Raw genomic sequence first — 21943 nt, 5'->3', positions numbered from 1 at the left:
AAACAAAACTTCTGACCTTCTGACGCATTTCGGCATGTGTTCATCTGGTGTTACATTGGAAGTTTTCCACTTCTAATTTTTTGGAATTTAAATGGAATGCATTAACCACAAAAATATTTACATTTTTTTATTCAAAAATGAATGACACGGTACATCTACACAATGTATTAAAACTTCTGTAAACAAAACGAGACATTTTAAATTGGTAATAAGGAACTTACTTATCGCCTTTACTCCACTTTTCTCCACTAGGTGGTCTGTACGTTCGTAATCTCTGCATTTCCTCTTTCCAGTGAGGAGGGGTCTCACTGCTCTCATCATCATCGGATTCAGAACATGATCGCGATCGAGGTGGGGTGTGATATCGCTATGAAAGCAAAAGAAAGATAGTTGCATAATATATCTTTCATTCAAAGAGACTGGATAATATAGAAGATACACAGTGCCTCTTACACAGATTTTGCATGTGTCTTCATAACACAAGCCAGACAACATTATCCACACAAGGCCCATGAAGAAAACATAAATTGTAGATTTCCTGCCTAAAATATCCACTTTCGCTATGCATATCCCCCGCATGTGAGACTGGATTACATTGCTAACCGGTATCTTTTCATACTCAGAGCATTTCCCAAAGCTTGAGAGGGGCCAGCAGCTACCCCCGCTATTTCAAAACATAAAACAGGTCATGGTTTCCCTTTCTGTAGCACCTTTTGGAATAACATAATGACTGCAGATAACGAACTTTTTGTTCAGGGTACTAAAGCACAGATGTTTCACTTCAGTTAGCAGACACTTAACTGCTTGTATGAGTAAAGACAAACCCCATTTCAAAAATTATTGCTGTTCAGCTCTTCAGAAATGGGAATCCAGCTTAAGACACATTCTAAACAACAAAAAAAAAGAAAAAGTATTTTAAAAATAATTAAAAAAAATCTATGCATAGGCACAGCATTTAAGTAGGCAATAAGAGCTACTTGTGCCGTAGAGAAAAAACTCTAATATTGCTAACTCATTATTTTCCATTACGCAGTTGGATACCCACTTAGGTAAATTCTGTGAGGAAATTAGATGTGCCTTGACTTAATAAAGAAAAACATCTGGATTTTACTCAATTATTTTGAGCCACTTATAAAAGCAAGCAATGTGTGAAGAAAAAAATATATTGTCCCCCCAGAATAAAACCAGAAAGATGCATGTACTGGTTTATTTTGTTAATTACAGGCAGAAGGCTTTAAGACAACCTGTTTATATTAAAAAACAAAACCAAAAAACAACCCTGCCATGAAGATTTGGAGCTTCCCTATCCTTTGAGCTGAAGCAATGACTACTGAAAAAAAAAGCTTTCACAGATGAATGGCATATAACAGGTTGTGAAGCTTTGGTGGACCTCCCTAATTCTCTCGTATTATACTCAGGAGTCACTTGGAACCTTAGAGGATTCAAAACCACAAACGAGTATCTTGAAAAACATAAAAAAATTTCACCCTGGATAGAAACTGCTGCTAATCAGACTGCCATTAGAGATGGCAGAAAAATGTGTTTCTCCAACTAATTGATAGCCCTGAATTATTTCTCATATTACTGATTTTCATTCTTAATTTTGCCAAGACAGTGCCAAAGTTAAAAAAACCAAGACACAGACACCCAAATCCCTGGCAAAAGCCACTTCCACCCAGCTTTAAGCTCATTTTCCAGAAGTCTTTATTTACATAAGTATTTCAAAACATTCCATTTAAAAGGCTTCCTTTAGTGAATATCACAAGTGTCAAATACAAATGAAAGCTGTCAGACACAGCAGAGACAGCTATCAGATTTAATGTCAAGGCTGGCAAATAAGGGTCAGTTCTCAGGTGAAGCTCAAACACTACCATACCTCGGTCTACGCTTGGGCCATTGAAGCTGTTAATTTTATGGCTTAAAATAATTGCATCGTGGGGATCAGAAGAAAAGTACTTCTTGAATCCAGTGGCTATCACATAAGAAAATCACGCTCAGAGGAGTCTCAGCTAAGATAATTCTAAGAAAAAGCATCTTTGGCTATACAGATAGTGATTTTTTTTTTTTTTTTGAGGACTTCCACTTGCAAAAAAATTTGGCAGGACCAAGCCTTGGTTTGGTTTATGGTTACCCAAATGCCGCCTGTAACTTGATCCAGGAAAACATTCTAAGGGGGAAGAATATGCTCAGTCATGGTGCACTACAATTTGAAACACACCAGAATCAAATGCACAATGAGGAAACCTTTTCTTACTCTCTCCCTCTTCAACTGACTGAAAAACAACAGCGTAGCTGCGCAGCGTTCTGGGCTCTCTATTGTGAGTTATTAGAGAAGACACTTTTGCCTGAGTATAGTGGAACTAAGGCAAAAGCAAAAATCTTCAGCACACCAAAGATCCAAAGTAGAAATGAAACCTGCATAAACAGTAGCAGTCTTCAGAGGAAGGTAGGAAAAAAACCAAAAGGACCAGGTCTGTGCATCTGTAAAAATGCTTCGCTACTAGCTCTGCACAGAAGTAACTTCTTGCCCGTGCAGTGTCATTTATGATATTACACAGACTGGACCTCAGCCAGGACAGCTGATGAAAGCTGACAAACTACATTAAGCAGCTAAAAAAAAGGAAACAAAAGGTTGACTTAAAATGTCAAAAAGGAGAACAAACAATGTAAGTGATTTCGACAAAGTTGCCAACAAAACTGTTGCTTCTCAACAATGTATGCACAACCACCAGAAGATGCAAATACCACAACTCGGGAGGACAAGCAATACGCATCAGAAAGGGCTGTACACACTTAGGACACTGTAGAACAGCTTTGTCTACTGTTGTGTGTTACAGTCCTAAGGCTTAATGGAGACAGCAAGGAAATGCAATGAGTGGAGAAGAGTAAAAGCTCTTGTCACTTCTCATTACTTTAAATCTTGGGACTCGCGTGAGACAAATCTGGCTGAATTAAACTTCAGTCTTTAAAAAAAAAAAATAAATTTATTCTTATGATTGAAGACTTCTCGTAGCTGAGGAGTAAGCATTTGTTTTCCCAAACAATCTTTAAGTAAAAGGACAGCAACAAGAAGAATAGGAAAAAAAGCATTCTAAAATGAACTACCTAACAACAATATTTCAACCTTCTAAGCTAGAATCTACATCATCGCAACAATAGTTGAAGTGTCACACAAAGCCACCAAGGAAATTCAAGGCTCAAGGTCAGAGAAGATACTCTGGATGAGAGGAAAGAAAAAAATAATTAAAAAAAATTTGTTACATACTATTGTGCCTCTTCCTTTAATTTTTCGTCCAGATTTAGAGACTGATGGTTTCTGGTCAGTCAGAACTGGCGTAGAATCAAGAAGCTTCCTACATAAATTAAAAAAATATAAGCTTACACTGAAAAGAACAAAAAAAAAGAACCTTAAAAGTAATTTTAAGGTAATTACGCAAAACATTCACGTTATTAATTTACTTTGAGATGGCAGAACTAAGAATTCATTGAATTCTCCAAGAAATAAAGCAAGACACACATGCCAACAAAAGGCAAATCAACACATACTTGTTTTCAACCAAACGTGTAGCCTACCTGACCTCTCTCTATGTGTAAATAAATGCTAACAGTGAACTTGCAAAATACTCTGTTAAAGTTGAAGGTGGTTTTTCTAAAGAGGTTAACTTGTGTTTGGTGCACAAATCATGAAGACAACATGGGCAGAAGATTTTCAGCATCTCAGCAGTTCCACAACAATGCCTTAGCGTAGGGAATGGCAATTCACAATAGCTCACAGATTCTAAAGCCTTGCTCCTTTCCTAAGCAACAAGAGGTAATTCAGCACTCCTTTTTACAGTTTGTGTAATATCCTCAAAAGAAGCAGTTACTAAGGCTTTGGAAACATGAGTAAAGTCATGTTTTAAGAGGAGGCTTGCAGGAGACTATACCATTAGCTGAAATTTTTAAAAAAAACCCTGATTTTAGATACCTGGCAATGTAATGTATTAGCTCATCTGAGTCCAAAAGCAAAGAAATTTGCCAGAAAAAGAACCCCACTGCAATTTAGTAGAGATGAAAAACACAAATCCAAAGTAGCTTCTGAACTCATGACTTCCTTTTGATTCAAAGAAGACTATTTTCTCTTATCCTCAGAATCAGATGGGTCATAAAATTCTGGTTGATTGATTTTGAACCAAAGTTTTGTCTTCAGTCTAAGAAAGATGAAAAATCACCTCTCCCAATTAAGTCTACCTTATGACCAAATATTTGCTGTGGTTTTCATTGCAAAATTTCTCCTAGAATTATTCGCTCATTTTTTTTGCAGCATCTATAATTGAGTTTATGGTTGTAACCAATAAAACTCACTCATTAGATTTCACTGAAAAACCCTGACACAGGTTGTGAAAAATATTACAAAGAGAACTGTAAAAAGGACAATTAAATTACCTCATTTAGAAGTTCTGACACTACAACCATCATTTGCCATCAGTACCAGTAATACAGCGTTAGCAGGAAACTGTCATGCATAGTTTCCATGAAGTCAACATAATAAGAAAGCTCAATGATTCTTACGGTTCCGGCTCTACATTGACAACAGGCACATCTCTTCTTAGCAAAAATCTGTTTTCAGGCACTGGGGGAATTTCTTCAGGACGTACCACAGGTTTGTCCCTCTTTGTGCTAACATCGACTGCTTTTTCTGTTGTATCACTCTTGTCAGAAAGGCTGCTACAGGGAAAGGTTGATAAATAAAAATTAACTATCAATTCATAAGCAACGCTTTTCAAAGTGAATTCCAAAACAAGCCCACATGATGCATCAATCTTCAGGATGGTTTAAAAACCAAAAAGTGTTTCACTAACAACCCATTTTAGGCTACAGGAAGGACGGTGCACTTTTATTGGAAAGGAAGTTCAGTTCTTACTTTACAGCAATTAATTTTGCTTTTAATTTGCCATTTTTCATGAAATATTTTTAAAATATAAGCAAATATAAATCAAAGATCTCTTATTTGCCTGTCTTACTACAACATAGGCATAGTGAATCCTAAATACTTTTAACACGCTGAGACTTACTTCAAAGCCACTCTAGCTTCTATCTACACAGATCTTAAACTGTTTCATAGAAGCAGCCACCCAACAAGCTCAGCTTTTTATTTTTGTTTGATTGGTTTTGTTCGTGTATAAAAATCAACCATCAAAATCCAAATTTAAATAAAAGCATTTTTACATTCATTACTTGAGTACTTCATAAAAACAAAGAAGAATTTCTCAGATTTCTCTGAAATTCTTAAATTTAAGAGACTACTCACCGTCTTTGGTTTGAGGTTCGCTTGCACCTTGGATCCTCTTTTTTTCTCTCTTCCTTTCTTCGTTTTCTCGATTGTTTGGGTTTAGCTCTTCTTTTACGCTTTCTTCTTTTGCTTCTTTCATTTTCAGCTTCACTGTCAGATGAAGTTTCTGAAGAGCTTGATGCACTGGAGGAGGAGTCTGAAACTTCTGAGTCAGAACATACTTTCTTCTTCTTTTCCAAAGCTTAAAACAGACATTTGAAATTTACAGTATGTTCATATACATGTACGTTTCTTGCGTACATATACAACACAAAATATACAATTTCATATATGTATAAATACACACATGCACTGCTCTGGTGGAGCTCTGTGGATAAACTATGAATTTTTTTCACAATGAATTACATTAAAGTACAATTATAGAGTCATATAATTGTGTCCAGCCTAAACCTGTAACAGCCGAATGATACAAATATTTTCCAGCAAAGACAGCTGTAAACAGATTTCTTCAGTTGCTGTGAAATGAACTGTAAGAACTCCCATGCACAACCTCCACCATATAAGATGACATACAAATGTTTTGGCTTTGCATTGACAAGTTGTACACAGTAATTTTATAACTGAAGTTGAACATTAAACTTGTGCCAAGGCGATATAAAGAAACTTTGAGAAATAAGTATAATTTTAAGAAGAAGGGTTTCCCTCCTTTTTTCCTTTGAAAATGGATTTTAGGTTATAACACTGAACTCCCACCTTTGGGTTAGAATGGAATACACGTGTAAGTAAAGACCATTTATAGTTAAAAAATTAAAATTAGTTTCTTTAGAAAGAAATGCACAGATTATAAAACAAAGTTTAAGAAAGAGTCCGTCACAGCCTCAATCATATATTTTTTATTTCTAAAACTTTGTCATTCTCTTCTTTCTGCATCCTCACACTTTTACATTATCTATCCTTTTGAATTTCTTAAAGGACATGAATAATCACATTACCCTTAAGGAAAGTAAAAAATAGAGTAGAAAACTGACACTGCACTAATTTGCAGCAGCTGCCTAAACATATATTTAAGATCATTTATTTCCCATGAATTCTCATGAAAAGGAAAATTACGTTGACTACATATACCACATACATTAACATTACAGGTTCTTAAAAGAAAGCTTTGTAAACTGCACAAAATTCAACTTTAAGAAAAGTTTAGGCTCGTGTCTCCATCTTTCAAAGTCAGAAAAATAAGTTCTAATTACTTTTTGAGCATGTTGCATTAACCTCAAACAATAATTAAGGAGAATAAGAGGCAGGCATACATTTTCCAAGGTCAGAAAACGTTTTCCCTTGCTGTGCCTTCCTCACCTACACCAAGCTTTAAATTTTCAATGTCTGTAAGAATTAATTAAGATTCTAGAGATTTACTATAATGATTTTTAGATGTTGGTGTAATTTTTATACTTTCTGAAAACAATGTCAACATTTAATTAACTACATTTATATGTATGCTTACCATCTTTTGCTGATTTTGTAACAAGCACCCCACAGTCAATAACTCGTACATCTGCATAGGGCCTACTTGCAGTATCAGTTTTCAGATTTTCTATTTGTTCTATTACTTCAAAACCAGAAATAACCAGTCCAAAGACAACATGTACACTGCAGAAATAAAATATTTGGAAAGTACAAACATTTATATATTGCTGTAATTATTTTCCAATGAATTTCAGATTTTTAAAAGTCATTCTGAAATAGAAACATTCAGCTTCACTGGCATTATCTGGCTGTTGAGATGTAATAAACTTAAGTAAGATTTTTTATTACTTTTACATTTACAACAATGCTAACGTTTCAGCAATATGAAACAGAGGGCCACTGCAGTACAATTTGAGAGAAATACTTGATGTCATTCTACTCTCTTCTACAGGGACAATGCAAACAGATCATTATTTCTAATCTATCCTTCTATTTTTGAAATTTCGTGCAATAGAGACATCAAGAGTCCATAAATGAAAATGACAAAAGTGCAGTTTTCCCTAGAGAAGAAGCATTTATAGGTCTATACAAACTCAGCATACAAGTTCCCACTGGCACTGGAAAGACAGTTATAATTACGGAATCCCGAGTTTTGTTCTACCATCTCACATTCCTCTGTCCTCCTTCTGTTTGCCCCATAACTTATACTTATGGGAACTAAGATATTTTGGGCATAAAGACATGTCACAAAAAAAGAGTACTATCAAATATATTAAACTTGACATTTCAACTCACTGATTTATGGCCTGAGGGCAGCAGTTTTAAAGAAATTAATGTCAGGATTTAAGACCTTCCACATTTTTGACCAGCTTTAGGAAATAAGTTGCAACTTGAAATTTTTATAGAGCCGAAACTTTTGTTTTCCATCTTGTTCTATTGTATAATCTTTCACAGAATTAAGATTTTTTTTTCCCACTGTTGTTTACTTTCAATACAACATGTGAGGATTTACAACCTTCAAATTTTAGCCATTGTTGGAGAAACTGTAAAGGATTCTTACCCATCCAGATGAGGAGCAGGTTTTGTTGTTCTGTTTGACAAACAGCAAGATGGTAAGATGGTAAAAAAAAATAAAAATCAGGGATTCAGATGAAATAAAAGAGGAGAATGACACAGGGGAAAAAAAAAAAAAAAAAAAAGAGGTGAAGGTAAGACAAAAAAAATAGTGAAAAAATCCAGTTACATACATGGAATTAAAAAAACTTTACAGATTATACACACTGGCTTTTTTAAACTTTTACATGAAATTTGTTTGAAGTTTAGCTAACTGTGCATACTTGAAAGTTGTACCAAATATCATTTTCTGCATGCAATAAACAATCTTCAAATAAGTGTCTTTAAATACACATTCAAAGATAACTCACTAACATTTTTAATCACAGGGAGGATACAATTTGGCAACAAATATTGGGTAACTAATGGAATTTAAAGGTTTCTGAAATTATCACGTTCTTGCATTACCAGGTCACATCTAAGTCAGTTTATTTAAAAGAAGAGGGTTATCACATGTGATAGGTTCTTTGCTTCCCTCCCCTCTACTTTTTTACTCTCCATTGACTTGATCGGCTTCGTGACTGGGAATACAAAACAATACTCCCATTTTAAACCAGCAAGACTACAGCACTTCAGCTCAGAAGCTCACAGGCTTCCCAAAAACAGCAGCATAATGCAAGCGGACATTATACGCTACCCTACAGTTGACTCCTGTGATAAACGCAGACTTCTTCCCTATTTTTCAGCCTCCCACATTTAGCTGTTTCTAGCCTGAAGGAGAAATGCAACTGTGTTACATTTTGTACACTATCTTAAAAGGCATTTGGAGTTATGCCAAATTTCTGAGCTGACTTCAAATAGGAATATTCAAGACTGTGCATATATAATTACATGTTGAGATTCACCTTTTTGATGGCAATGCTATGACCTGATATCTCTCTATATTCTTTTCCAAAAAAGAAAGGAAATTATTTCTACAAGTAATAACTGAATAACGTTGCACAGGGGACCTTGCTATGCAGACAAATTCAGTACAGAATATCAGAACTTGCACTAATCTTATATATTGGGGAAGAAAAAAAAAAAATAGAGGTCAAGATAATTTGCATTTGAAGCTACTTTAATATTTGAAAACATTCTTCCTCTCCTCCCCAGGCACTATTTTGCCTTCCTAGCCTTCTCCGAATGAACTCCCCTCTCTCTACATAAGTAAGCAATCACAGATGCTTGTTCTAAATTTACAGTAACACAGATGTGGTACAATGAAGTTAGTTTTTCACTATTAAAATACTACTTTTTAAGCACATATCTTCACTCGAGTTTTGAACTGTTAGCTCACAAAACACTGCAGTGCTGGAATGCATGTCAAAAGATGGAAGTGGGAATCAGGAGTGTTTACACTCTTTATTTTTTTAAGCTCCAAATGCCAACCAGACCTTCCACTTTTGTAATACTAAATAATACAGAAAACTTCTTTGGTTTAACACAGGGAAAGAAACGCTATGAAGATGACATTTAATTTCTCAATAGTAGGGGGTATTATTTGTTTTTCTCTTGCTAATACAGTATATTGCTACAAACAAAAACTCTTACAGCTTTTGAAGTTCTTTAAGCAAAAGTTAACTGCGTTAACAACCTGCTGTTAAGTAAACAGTTAAGCAGGCTTAATTATAAAGCTGATTGATTTAAAGTACTGAAAAAACAGAAATGGGTTACTTCAATGAAACCAATAATAAACATAACTTAGTGCTTAGAATTAGCTAGAAATAGCAACAGGTTCAAAAAGACTGTGTATGAATGCTGTAGCAATGTGCTCCTGCCACGCAGCAGCAGCACTTGAAGACCAATTGAGCAAATTCCCTCAGCACGTACTTGCTTTAGACTAGTCCTCAGTAAGCAAAGAAAGGGACAGTTGGTACATTAAAACCCACGTAGAGGTTTCTTCCATTACAGTGGCAGTTCGATAGCTAGAACGGATAGGATTTTTCTCCTTTACTTCTTCATGAAGTGAAAACACAAGGAAAAGCATTATCCAAAAAGAAAACTTTGTCAGATGCATGACAAGGAGTTTGGTGACTCAAACTTCCTACGGGAAGCAGAAACCCCAACTCCTCATTGTGCTTTTGAAAGTTCTCATCTCGATGTTAAGGTTGTAACATGACATTTATTCTGCAAACGTGCACTTTAAAAGACCACTTGAAAGTTTTCTGCCTACGTTCTGCCTTTCAATCCTTGAGCATTTGCTTTGGCTTCAAAACTTAATCAGGAGAAAAACCTACTTACTGCCTTTGCACTATAGGAACCTAGTCACGATGAGTTCCTCCCCCAAAATAATATTTTATTAAAACATTTCTATACAGAACTTTTATAGTTTAAAACATTCAAAATCTGTCTTATAATATATACTATTATCCAAGTTATGTACAGAAGGACAAATACCTTTCTTCACTTGAGTTTAAAGTAAATTGGTTTGAGATACTGCTGAAGAGAAAAGCATCTTTTTGGTAAAAGCATGTTATCACTCACCCCCCCAAGAACCTCAGTCCTAACAAAGGATTCAATGCACATAACAATATGATCAGAAAAACAAGAAAGATAAAAACAGAAAGAAGAAAAGGAAAGGACACAGCCTTAGAGGAATAAGACATTACCTTTGGAGCGCACGATGTAACACTGTTTCTGTAAATTTTACACAAAAATGGCAGAAATAAATTGTAATACATTTTCAGACAAAACTGAGTCTATGTTTTATTAAATACAAATTTAAAATTAATATTAATCAAGTTGTATGCAGAACAAGGATGCCTAAAAGAGGGCTCTAAATTTTCTTTAGAATACAAGGTACTTTGAAAACCACAGCAAGTTCTCCTTAAAAACAAAAAGAAACCTATAGACATAACCTGCTTGCATACGCTATTAAAAAGATAAATGGTTAGAAAAGAGAACCCTCCCGCTCCCCTCTACGTCTCAATCCAGCAAAAGTGTGAGAACACATGCATAACTTCAAGCAGATGAACAACTGATTTCAATAGGTTTATTCATGTGCTTGCAGTTATATAGGTGTTCAAAGGCTCTACTGAATCCAGTCCTAAGTATATACTTCATAGGATGGCACACCATAGCTTAAATGCTTTTATTTACAAATGAAATGTGTTAAGTCAGTAAGTCTACAACTTCATACATTTCATAATTAGCTGACATCTTCCTCACATTATGAAGCTTTTCTAAAACTAAGAAAAATAGGTGTTTTCTCTAAAATACGTACATTACTATTAGATTGCTTGTGTTCAGAATTATAGAAAAACAAACACATTGCAGACTCAAAAAAGACAAAACGTGCACCAGCTAAGACCATACTTTTGCTCTGGTATAATTCTGAGCAGCAGCAATGTTTTAAAACTGCATAATCAGTTGAGCTCATCCCTATTTTTTTCTCCCAAACTATTACTTCTTAATTACGGCTCTGCTTATCTGAGCAGTGAAATGACCTGTTTGCTACTTATTACACATAAAAGCATCCTGTGAATGCTTTCACACGGGCTGTGCTTTTACATAAACTTTTGATCAAGCCAATGGGACCTGCTTGTGTGGTAAGTGCACATATACCACTTTTGCTCAAAAATAATGCAACGTCAGCCCCTTTCATTTGAAATTTTTAGGTTTTTTTATATTACTGTCAATTTTTCAAAAATTTGTTCAAAGGTATTTCATTCACAGTAAAAAAATAATTACTGTTTGTTAGAAAAATGCCTGTTATAGGACATCAAGAAGACTTAGAAGTGAACCACTTTTAATAAGCTGGCAACATTCAGAAATAATTTGTAAAATCAAGAAAGTCCTCACGATTTATTTTATCCTTCACTTAGCAGATCAAAGTGGTTAGTTTGTTTGGATTTAGTAACTAGGCATGGCACCACACATTAAAAACATTTTTAAAACCAAAAAAAGCTATTTAGTTTTCAGCAAGAAAGCAGAGCTCGAGAGACACATTAAACCAACAATACCCTCAATATGGAAAAAAAATTAGTATAAATCTAGCAGTAATATCAAAACAGCCTCAAGTTTTAAATAGCTTTTGAACACAGAGGCAAGAACTCTAAGCATTTGAACTGATAAGGAACACAATCGAGGCCTCCTCTAAGTTGTAATAAGGACATATTCCTCAGTAAACTACATGTCTAAATAACAAGGCAATAAATTAATAATTACACAAAACTTCCCAAAGACAACAAAGAGGTTGTTTACTTTTTTTTGCCTCCTATTGTTTTCTTTATGCTTCGTTCTGCAGAGTCACTTCTATTTTTCTAGTAAGCATAGCTTGACAGATTTTGTAAGACAATGGAAGCAAAGTTAATCCCATGCAAGCATTTGTAGGATCAGGAGTCTCATTAAATTTATAGTACTTTATCTACTCATTTGCGCAAGGGTTGCACTTATTTTGTATTGCAACTTTCCTTACTAACAGGTTGGGTATGGTCACAGGCATGATGGTGTTGGTCTAAAGAGACAAGATACCATTATCGGATCAGCTCAACTGAGAAGCAGAATACATGGCTCAAGAAGAACATCACCCAACAAGTAATACAGCCACTGAGCTTGGAACATCCAGGAACGGGCTGACTATCCCCCCCAACTCTAAATCAGGGACCTAAAGACATTAACTGTATTTGTGCAATGCTCCCCCAGTAACTAATAATAACCATCATAATCTTTTCAGCAACAGTTCAAAACAGATATTGGAGTATATAAAAAAAAAAAGATTCTAGAGTGGTTCTTGTCAACCTCTACCCCATTCTAGAGATTCCATATCTGAGTATCAACATGGAAAACAGGAGAATTAAAAGAAAATTAATGCACTCAGGTACTCGGGTGATGTTTAGAACACTTGCTAAATAAATGATGGTTCTGAAAGAAGTTATTCACAGAAAGGAAGCAAATTAATAGTGGTGTTATTTGAAAATGCAAATAGCTCATTTATAAATTGGTATCTTACAACTGTCTTCAACACAAGCCTTTTCAATAAAATGTTACAACAGATCCCTTTGAGTATAGAAAATTGAAATTCCAGTATTTCACAAATCTGAACATTATGAAGGGATAGTCTCTGTATCCTTTCCGCTGGCTTTCAACAAGATGCGTTTCCTCAGACTCGGAAATGTTTCTCAGACACATGTGTGAGTAGACTTCGCCTATTTAGAGTGCACGTGCATGAAAAAACAATCCTGCCTTAGCTAAACAGCCTCCTTTCAACCCAACTGTTACTACAACTCAAGTAAGAAAAAAAGATAAGAAGTGGGGAAAACTAGTCAACGAGCATTAAACAGTACTGCTGACATTATACTGTTACTACAACTCAAGTAAGAAAAAAGATAAGAAGTGGGGAAAATTAGTCAACGAGCATTAAACACAGTACTGCTGACATTATATATATACACACACGCTTCTGACTCTTTATTCTACTTTCGAATCTTGCCAGTTTCTACCAGTGCTTTAATTTATGCTCATTCTAGTTACAGTGGCCTCACTGGAGATTTCTAACAATACTTACACTGTCTTTTCCATGCCTAGCTCTCTATTGTTGCTTATAAATGCTTCAAACTCATTCATGCCAGAGAAATTCCTGATGAATCAAAGAAAGCTGATGATACTTTAGGATTGGTCAGATGCTTGTTTACATTAAGATTAGTCTGGAGCTTCTATTTCAAGTAGAACTCACCACTGTTGCTCAACTTAAACAATTTTTAGGCATTGCACAGAGACTTGCTGTGACCAGTTTGTTAGTACAGTCTGTCAAAGAGATATTCACTACCTAATTACTGTCTGGAAAGGCTCGTTATTCCAAATGACACTTTCCTGTGGTAAGCAGGGAAAGCAGTTCTGATGAGCAAGCAAAACTGTTACAGTCAGGATTCTTGCTATTATTTTAGCCCTACTTGCATAAATACTAATATAAAAGAAAATAACTTCTTTGAATTCCTTATCTGCTACATTAGACATGTGCACGATAGAGCAATATAGAGTTCTCATCCTTGAAGTAATCTCTGAAAAAAATGGAAACATCTAGAGTTCAGATGGAGAGGAACTATTTCCCTTTCTATAAATCCGAACAATAAAATGAAACATCTTCAAACCATGAAAAAAATATATCTAAAAGACTGACACTGAAGACGGCCTTTCACACAATTTTCAGGTTACACATTTGAAGAACATTTTTCCTAATGATAACTACTGAATAACTGAGCATTCTTTTGAGTATAAGCTGAAATTAAAATGTGTTTCTTAAAGTAAGGAAACAAACGTATTTTATTAAAGAAAAGCTGTATAGATGCACAGTACATTCCCTAAAGTAATTAGACAAATGTCACCAAGCAAGACTAACTGCTTTAACATATTGCATTTTAAAGTTAAGTCAGAAACTGCCTAGATAAAGTCTTTACCAATTGTTTCCTACTTTGAATCTTGAAATTCTAACTCTCCATGTTATGAAGCAGAAACCAAGTTCCACCATTAAAAAAAAACAAAACAAAAAGACAGACTGTTGAACTATGTGTTTCACCATTCATCTTTGCCTATTTGTAAATCGAGTTACCAGACATGAACCTGACTTTGCAACTGACTGTATACATACACACCTGCCTTTAGGAGCAGCCTCAGCAGCTTCTGCATGGATTCTACAACTGTCCATATTCATTCCCAGGATTAGCTGAGTACTGGAGGCCAAAGGTGGGTTTCAGCTTAAGTGCATAAACTTGAACACAGTAAAGGCATCCGCAAGTGAGCTAGGCATCTCAGCTGCTGGCCAGATCTAGGGAGAACGCTCAATTGCCAACGTACAGGCATCCTGAGCTGCCCTACTGCATCCTGCCTGGCTTCCAGCTGCTACTCCAGGAGCGCAGGGTGTCTTGCAGGTGCTATATCGTATCTGCACGCCCTGTTTTGGAGGTTCCAATGGTGTCTCAAACAGCATTAGATGTCTGCACGTGGCAAAATGAAAAAAGCCCTGGTCAAGAGGGTCACAGCAGCCAAGAGCATTAGAACATGCTTTAAAGACTTAGACAGCAGCCCATCTAAACCTCATCAGTTATACTGGGAGTTTACACCTGGGCTCAATTCACTTGCCTGACTCTAGGGCAAGCTGGTGCCATTTAAGACACTACAGGATACCCAAGAAATCTGCATGGGGCAGGCAGGTGAGACATAAGACCTTCAGAACATCCACACCTTTCTCTCCCAGCAGCTGAAGGCCAGGTAGGACACCCCAGGACCCTAAATACGGCTTTAGACTCCTACAGGCAGCTGAGGTGAACCTAGCTTACATGGAGATGACTACGTTTACGCATCTTACCCTGCTTGAATTTGCACCAAACTAACACTTTCACTTTAACAGTGTTATCATGAAGGAATGGATTTTTTGTGAAGAAATCTGCATCTTTCAAAATACATTTGTATTTGAGGAAAGTGCTCTTAAATACCGTTCATTTCATTGTCCCATGTAACTTACAATTTAGCATCTAAAACAACCTTAGGTTGTTTTGGCGTGTGGGGAGAGAGAAGGTGTTTATGTCTGTTAAATCAACAGATAACAAGTAAGCTGAGTCTACTAAGCATAAGGGAAAGAAGATGACTTCTGAATCAAATGCAGGAGAGAAAAGAAACTTTAGAGCCCTCAAATGATAGCTTCTTGACTGATGCGACATCTTTAAGTTTTCATGTATATTGTCCAGATAAGCTTAAAAATGGAAAATTATGACAAGAGAACCAAAAGATAAGTCACGAACTAATAAATAGCGAACCAATGTCTTGCAGAGAGCTCAGTAAACCACAAGGGTTTTTTATATATAGATTGCATTCCATATTAATGTGTATATATTTCCATTCAGATTTACTGTGAGGAAGAACATCTAAAATTTGGTTTGAGGGTAATAGAAAATGAGGGTTTTGGGTGGTTTTTTTTCTTGGGTGTTTTTTTTGGGGGGGTGGTTGTTTTGTTTTTTTTTTTTTTTTTTTTTTTTTTTTTTTTAAACACAATTTTATCTCTATGGAAAGTCAGAACAGTGATAACTGTGAAAGACTTCCTCTTAGGTTCCTACTGATTTTCCATTTTTAGGGCATTCTTTAGGAAGAAACCTAAAAATGTCTCTTATCTGAACTTCATTGCGTCATACTGAAGATCTTTTTCAGGCAAAGAAATATTCTTGAGGACATTTTACTCCTTTAGTGAAGACAGTGAAGCGCCATTCATTCTTATCCCCCAAGAAAGATGGCAAAGAAAAAAACAGTTTTTCTAGGTAAGTAACTACACTAAAATTTACTTCTGAAAACACCAATGTTATTTCACAAAGCTCTTCTCAGCACAAGCCCAAAGTTATAATCCAGATCTTTCCAAATATAAACTGTTAAACATTAACTGAAGGTAATTTTTAAAAGGGAGTTAACAGGAGGAATAATCACATACAAATAAGCATGTTTAAAAATATTAATACTGAACCTAGAATACAACCGCTTTAACCAGAAGACCCTGACACGAGACCTGAGTATTTATTGATGGTAGAGAGAATTGCATTTTCTACAATTTGAAAGAATATGCCTACATACTAGAATGGATTTTTTTTATTTTTTTTAAGGTAATGACGGAAAAATCTGATCATCAGAACATATTTTTACATAGTGCTGGTACCAAAGTAATTGGTATATGCACAGGTAAACAGAACTATGCAGCAATATAGAAGAAAAACACGTCAGGAACAAACACTCCAAAATTAAAAAAAAAAATTAAAAAAAAAAATCCAAAACCACAAAACTCCTACTCATCCTCCCCATGAAAAAAAGAAACAAACAAAAAATCCCCAAACTAAATCATAAATCATCATATTTTAAAGGGCACATGCAAAACCAAACAAAAAATCCCCAAACTAAATCATCATATTTTAAAGAGCACATGCAAAATCATACAAACCACCTCTAGATCTCACTCCCTTTAGCATACAATGCTCAACATCGTAATTTGCAGATACTCTGTTAAAATTTGGTTGGTGCACACACAAAGCCAAAGAATCTATTTTCTGGACACTAAGAACTTATTGCATAAGCCATATTTTTAGGGTAAAAAGTGATGAACAAGGAACATCCATGTAGCACCAGCTTCTAATCCAAATGAATGCCACAAGCAAATTGCAATAACTTATGTTTCCTATTATTGCTTACAGTGCAGGTACCCCCTCAACCCTATTTAAAATAAGACGGATAACACTGTTATAGATAATTTAGCAATACCATCTTTCTCATGAACAGCGCTTCTCTGTTTAAGAAAAGCTCAACTGTCATATTACATCTACTCACATGAAAAATTGGGAACCATTGGTATGTTTCCCTCGGTTTGCCATTGACAAAAGGAACGCTCTGTCATGTTTGAGAATAAAGTTTTCATCTGTTTGAAGAAAAAATATGTTTGTCAGATTTTCCCTGACAAGGAATGCAAATCTAATTGTCTTAGTAACTTATGGATGCTATAAGGAGAAATTCTTTCGCTGCTGAAGAAACATGAACAGGTTGGAAAAAACAAAGATCAGGTTTAAACAAGCCTCTAAAAAGTTACAGTAGAAGCAGTTATGAGACAGAAAGCATTCATTCCAAAAGGAGTAGCTTCAGATACAGTGCAAAAATTTCTAATGAAAAAAAAATAAAGTCATTATTAGCATCTTCAATACACATTACATTCTCACAGACTTGGATTTAAATCTATCATTTTCTGAATAAAAACAAGGTTGGCAGACTTACTGACATCCTAAAACAAGACTTAACATACATGATACTGTTATTTACATAGCATGTACCTCAGGTAGAAAGATCTAAGCCATTCCCCTGGTACGGCACATTAAAACACAGCCACTTATCAATTCAAAACTGGAAGTCTCAAAATGTACAAGGGAAATAAACCCTAGATACCTGAATGAGAAACTAAAGAACATACTCTTCCTGCAACCTAAGTATAAAATCAATTAAGACTAAACTAAACATGCATTTTATGTTCCAGTGATCTAAAGAGGACTCCTGATTGTACAGCATAATATAAAACCAGATCTTCTGAAGTTCATTTTCAAAGCTGAAAATAGTAATTTGAGCGTACAAAGCCGTTATTATTGCGATTACATATCAAAACACGACGCATATTTAGCACTCTCCACCTTTAGAAACAAACCATAGTAACTTCTTAGCAAATGGATCTATTCGACACTTTCTTTTGACTAAAGGCTGTAATACTCCAACACCAAACTATGTCTGTTTCAGACAAACTTAATGGCACGCACTTAACCACACAGAGCTACTTGAAAAACACACAGAACCAGGGGCTGTTACATAAATACATATAGTGCCTTTATTAACACTTGAATACCACAGTAACTACCTGGGGTTTTTTGCAAGAAAGAATTGTATGTCTTTAAACAAATATTTCATAAACTCACCATTTTCCTTCCAACAACAGATTTCAAAAAGAGGTATGTGTACATTTATTTACAAATTCTTTGCCAGTAAAATAACTTGCGTAGCATATAAATGAAGTCAACACTTTTAGAAAAGAACACCAAGCATACAAACCTTGAATAGGGAAGGGGAAGAAAGGGACGTTAACAAAAGAAGAAATAACTGTTTAGAGCCGGAAATTATGCCAGTATTCTTTCTCAGAATAAGTCATTAACCCTCAGAAAGGTTAGACACAGAACTCTTCATTTCTCCAAGCAACACAGATATCCATCTACAAACGGACGTATCAGTTGTCTATATATTTACTAGGGAGGGTACAAGGGAACAGAGTTTGAATTTGTGTTACTGAGCTTTTGTCTCTTACCTTTTCATTTTGCAAAAGACCACATTCTCTATAAACAAAAGAATATGTTGACAGTTTTAGGCAGGAAGATAGGAGTTTATTCATGAATAAAGTTGCCTAACCTCCATGCTGAAAGTCATGTTTAACCAATAATGTTAGCCTTAATTAATTGTCAGTTAAAGTTAAATATTACCAAAAAATTATCTGAAAGTCATGCATGTAAAAATAATTCTCATGCAACATTAGTTTCATGCAAAAGGTGATCTATAAGTAGACCTGTTTTCATTAAGTAGCTTGGGAATCAAGACTTGTTTATCTCAGAACTGAATAAAGAATCTGCAAAGACATATTTCCTCTTACCTTTAAAATAGCCACCATAAATAGATTCACCTCCTTTTCCATTACCTACGCAATAAAAAGCATGAATTAAACCTTTTGCTTCATTATGAAAAAAAGTTGTGTATAACTTTCTACCAGTTTATAAAAACCAGGATACTCTGGCCAGTTACTACTACCTGAGCATAAGTTCCTTAATTAAAAGTCAGCCATGCATTATCCTGCTGACACTCAAAATATTGAGAATGAAGATTGCCTTAGCGCTTTTGAACACTGGGAAGCCTGAAGCAGGGTTCCAAAGGCTAATCCTCACTGGGATTTGCTAAAGCAGCAGCAGACAGCAAAACAATAATTGCAACCCAAAAAAAAAAGAAAAAAAAAGAAAAAAAAAAAGACCACAGTAGGTACGACCAACAGTTTTGCCCAGCTCAAAGTGGCAGAGACACCACTAGAACAGACAAGGTAAGAAAGTAGCTAGCAGTTTTAAAGGCACTTCTACTCGACTCTCGAAACAAGATATTCCCTCACCACACCCGTTTTGTCAGGTACAAGGTTTCAGGACACAGTGAAGAAAATACACGTTTTGGTAAGGACAGGTATTTCAGGAAAGACTAAAACATTATGGTGTACACATACTGCAGGGAAGGAAACAAAACTCCTGAAAAAAATCTCCTTTTGGAGACATATTTGTTAAATGCTTCTAGCTCATTTTCTACAAATAATGAAGAAAAGCAAACTTTTTCACATAGTTAGGTCCCCGTACCAATAGAGCATTACTAGTGTTGCCTCTACTGCAGACACAAAAGAGAAAATCAGCAAGACTACATCTTGGATTTGAATTCTGTTTTAACAAGATAGGTGATAACTCCAGCAAGGTAGTTTTATTTTCCTTCTTTAACTTAACACGTTTTCTAAATAAATATTACTTCAGTTGAAACATTTTAGAATTTCAAATGTTAACAAAAAAATGGGTGATCTATGCTATACTTCACAGCAAATGAAATATTTTTATGGCATTGTCATGCTTCCATTGCATTTTATAAAGTTGCATTATAACCACGTAAGTTATAACATTTCTGTTCCACTTAAAACATTGCTGTTTTAAAAGTGTATTTTACCTTCGCTGAAGTCCCCACCCTGAATCATGAAGTTTTTAACCACACGATGGAATGTAGTGCCTTTGTAACACAGCTTCTTTCCAGTTGTTTTGCCAATCCCTTTTTCACCTGCAAGAAGGTTAAACAAAAAGAATCCGCAGATTGTCACTGAACAAATTCCAAGAGTTTTACCTCCCTAGTGCTAATGGATATAAGAAAGCCATCAGAATAGCACACGTATCAAAGATAACACAGTGCCTTTTCACCACCCATTAATGGCAGAACAGACCTATTTACAAGGGGGATCTCAAGTGAAGATTACATTTCTTCTTAAAAATGTTTCCTCCCCTTCCAAGAAGGGGTGTACTTGTTAACAATACTTACTAGCAACTCATAACAATTTATATGAAAATAAGAGATCACGATAACGATGGGTTAACTATTTTCTGTGGTTACAGACACACTGCTGTTAGCTGAAGCTTCACCGGAGCCCTTTTCAAACCACTTACGCAACTGGATGTGCCAGCTGAATCCCAGGACAGAAATCTGAGGTCAGAACAGGTTTCAACTCAGTTCCAATGCAATCCACTCTTGGAAAAAATGGGACTGAGCTACTCCAACCATGTGTCATGCATTCACCAAGCCATGCACAGTGTCAGGCCATCCCTTAATGCCAATCCGCCCAGCACCAATCATCACCATCTCAGTATGAAACTCACACAAAACAGACCTCAATTTCTGAAAAGACTGACAGAACAGGGGAACAAAATTGTGTATACAAGAAAATTCAGTTTGTCCTTGAATGGTAACAGGCACAAACTTTAACATAGGAAGTTCCATCTAAACATGAGAAGGAACTTTCCTGTGAGGGTGGCAGAGCAGTGGCACAGGCTTCCCAGAGAGGTGGGGGAGTCTCCCACTCTGGAGACATTCAAAACCCGCCTGGATGCTGTCCTGTGAAACCTGCTGTGGGTGTACCTGCTCTGGCGGGGGGGGTTGGACTAGGGGATCTCCAGAGGTCCCTTCCAACCCCTGTCATTCTGTGATTTTGTGAATAAGAATCAAAAAGGGGGTGGGGTGGGGGTGTGTTAGGGTTAAAAAAAAATAATCTGCCAAACCCTGAACTGGTACCACACCCAGCAGCATAAACCAAGCCAGGCCACGGTACTTGTTAATCCATTCTGAGCCTGAGATTTCCTAAGATGTGGCAGTCAGTGGGGCTCCTGGTGCAGCTGTAGTTCAAGCCTACCAGTGATGTTTGAGAAAGGCATCCCAGAACTTCAAGCTTCATTAAGATTTCTTCCAAAATTCAGAAGAAAAACTGCACTGGACATGTGGATGAGGGTACTACTACTTTCAGGGCAGAGGTCCTACGTAGTAGTTCATGAGGGATTCATACTGGTCCAGACAAGGAACATACAAGAGACACTACACTGACTTTAGCTTCCAAGAAGAGGGGACCTGACAGAACATGGCAATTAAGAGTAATAGATATATAACACCCTGTGCAACAGCTAAAATACCATGTAAATCACACTTGCAGGAGAGACAGAACAAATAACCCAACATTCAGTTTCATCCCACCACGGGGTATGGAACAGGCATTTGACACTCGGTCAGAGGACACTTAACCAGTATGTTCTGCACCATATAGTGCCCTTAGACATGTATGTGTACTTGTAACCCAGAGCCAACACTCCCCTTTTGCACTATATTGTTCCTCTACCCAAAATTAGCTGATGCCCAAATCACCCTAAATTTGCCATTCCAAACAGACTGTTGCTGTCACGATGAGGGCAAAGAGCAGTTTGTGGCATAAAAACCACTCATAGCATTGCTGTTTATCGTACTTGTAGAAGTCTTCACCCAGAGAATACAACTTATTTTCCATTACCC

The 21943-nt window shown here is 36.0% G+C and overlaps 1 protein-coding gene across 1 annotated transcript in view; it reads right to left on the bottom strand.

Moving 5' to 3' along the window:
- The window catches only part of NKTR (natural killer cell triggering receptor), a 42209-nt gene that overhangs the window by 6880 nt on the left and 13386 nt on the right, over nt 1–21943 (bottom strand). Inside the window, 9 exon segments of the mRNA XM_009880491.1 lie at nt 222–367; nt 3266–3353; nt 4552–4704; nt 5291–5513; nt 6774–6919; nt 7797–7826; nt 17129–17216; nt 18975–19019; nt 20069–20176. Of these exon segments, the coding sequence (XP_009878793.1) occupies nt 222–367; nt 3266–3353; nt 4552–4704; nt 5291–5513; nt 6774–6919; nt 7797–7826; nt 17129–17216; nt 18975–19019; nt 20069–20176 (1027 nt within the window).

Source organism: Charadrius vociferus, unplaced genomic scaffold (genome assembly GCF_000708025.1).
Source record: "Charadrius vociferus isolate BGI_N301 unplaced genomic scaffold, ASM70802v2 scaffold12, whole genome shotgun sequence".
Classification (NCBI taxonomy): Eukaryota; Metazoa; Chordata; class Aves; order Charadriiformes; family Charadriidae; genus Charadrius; species Charadrius vociferus.
The sequence above is the reverse complement of the archived record's forward strand: the minus strand, read 5'-3'. Positions and strand labels throughout refer to the sequence as shown.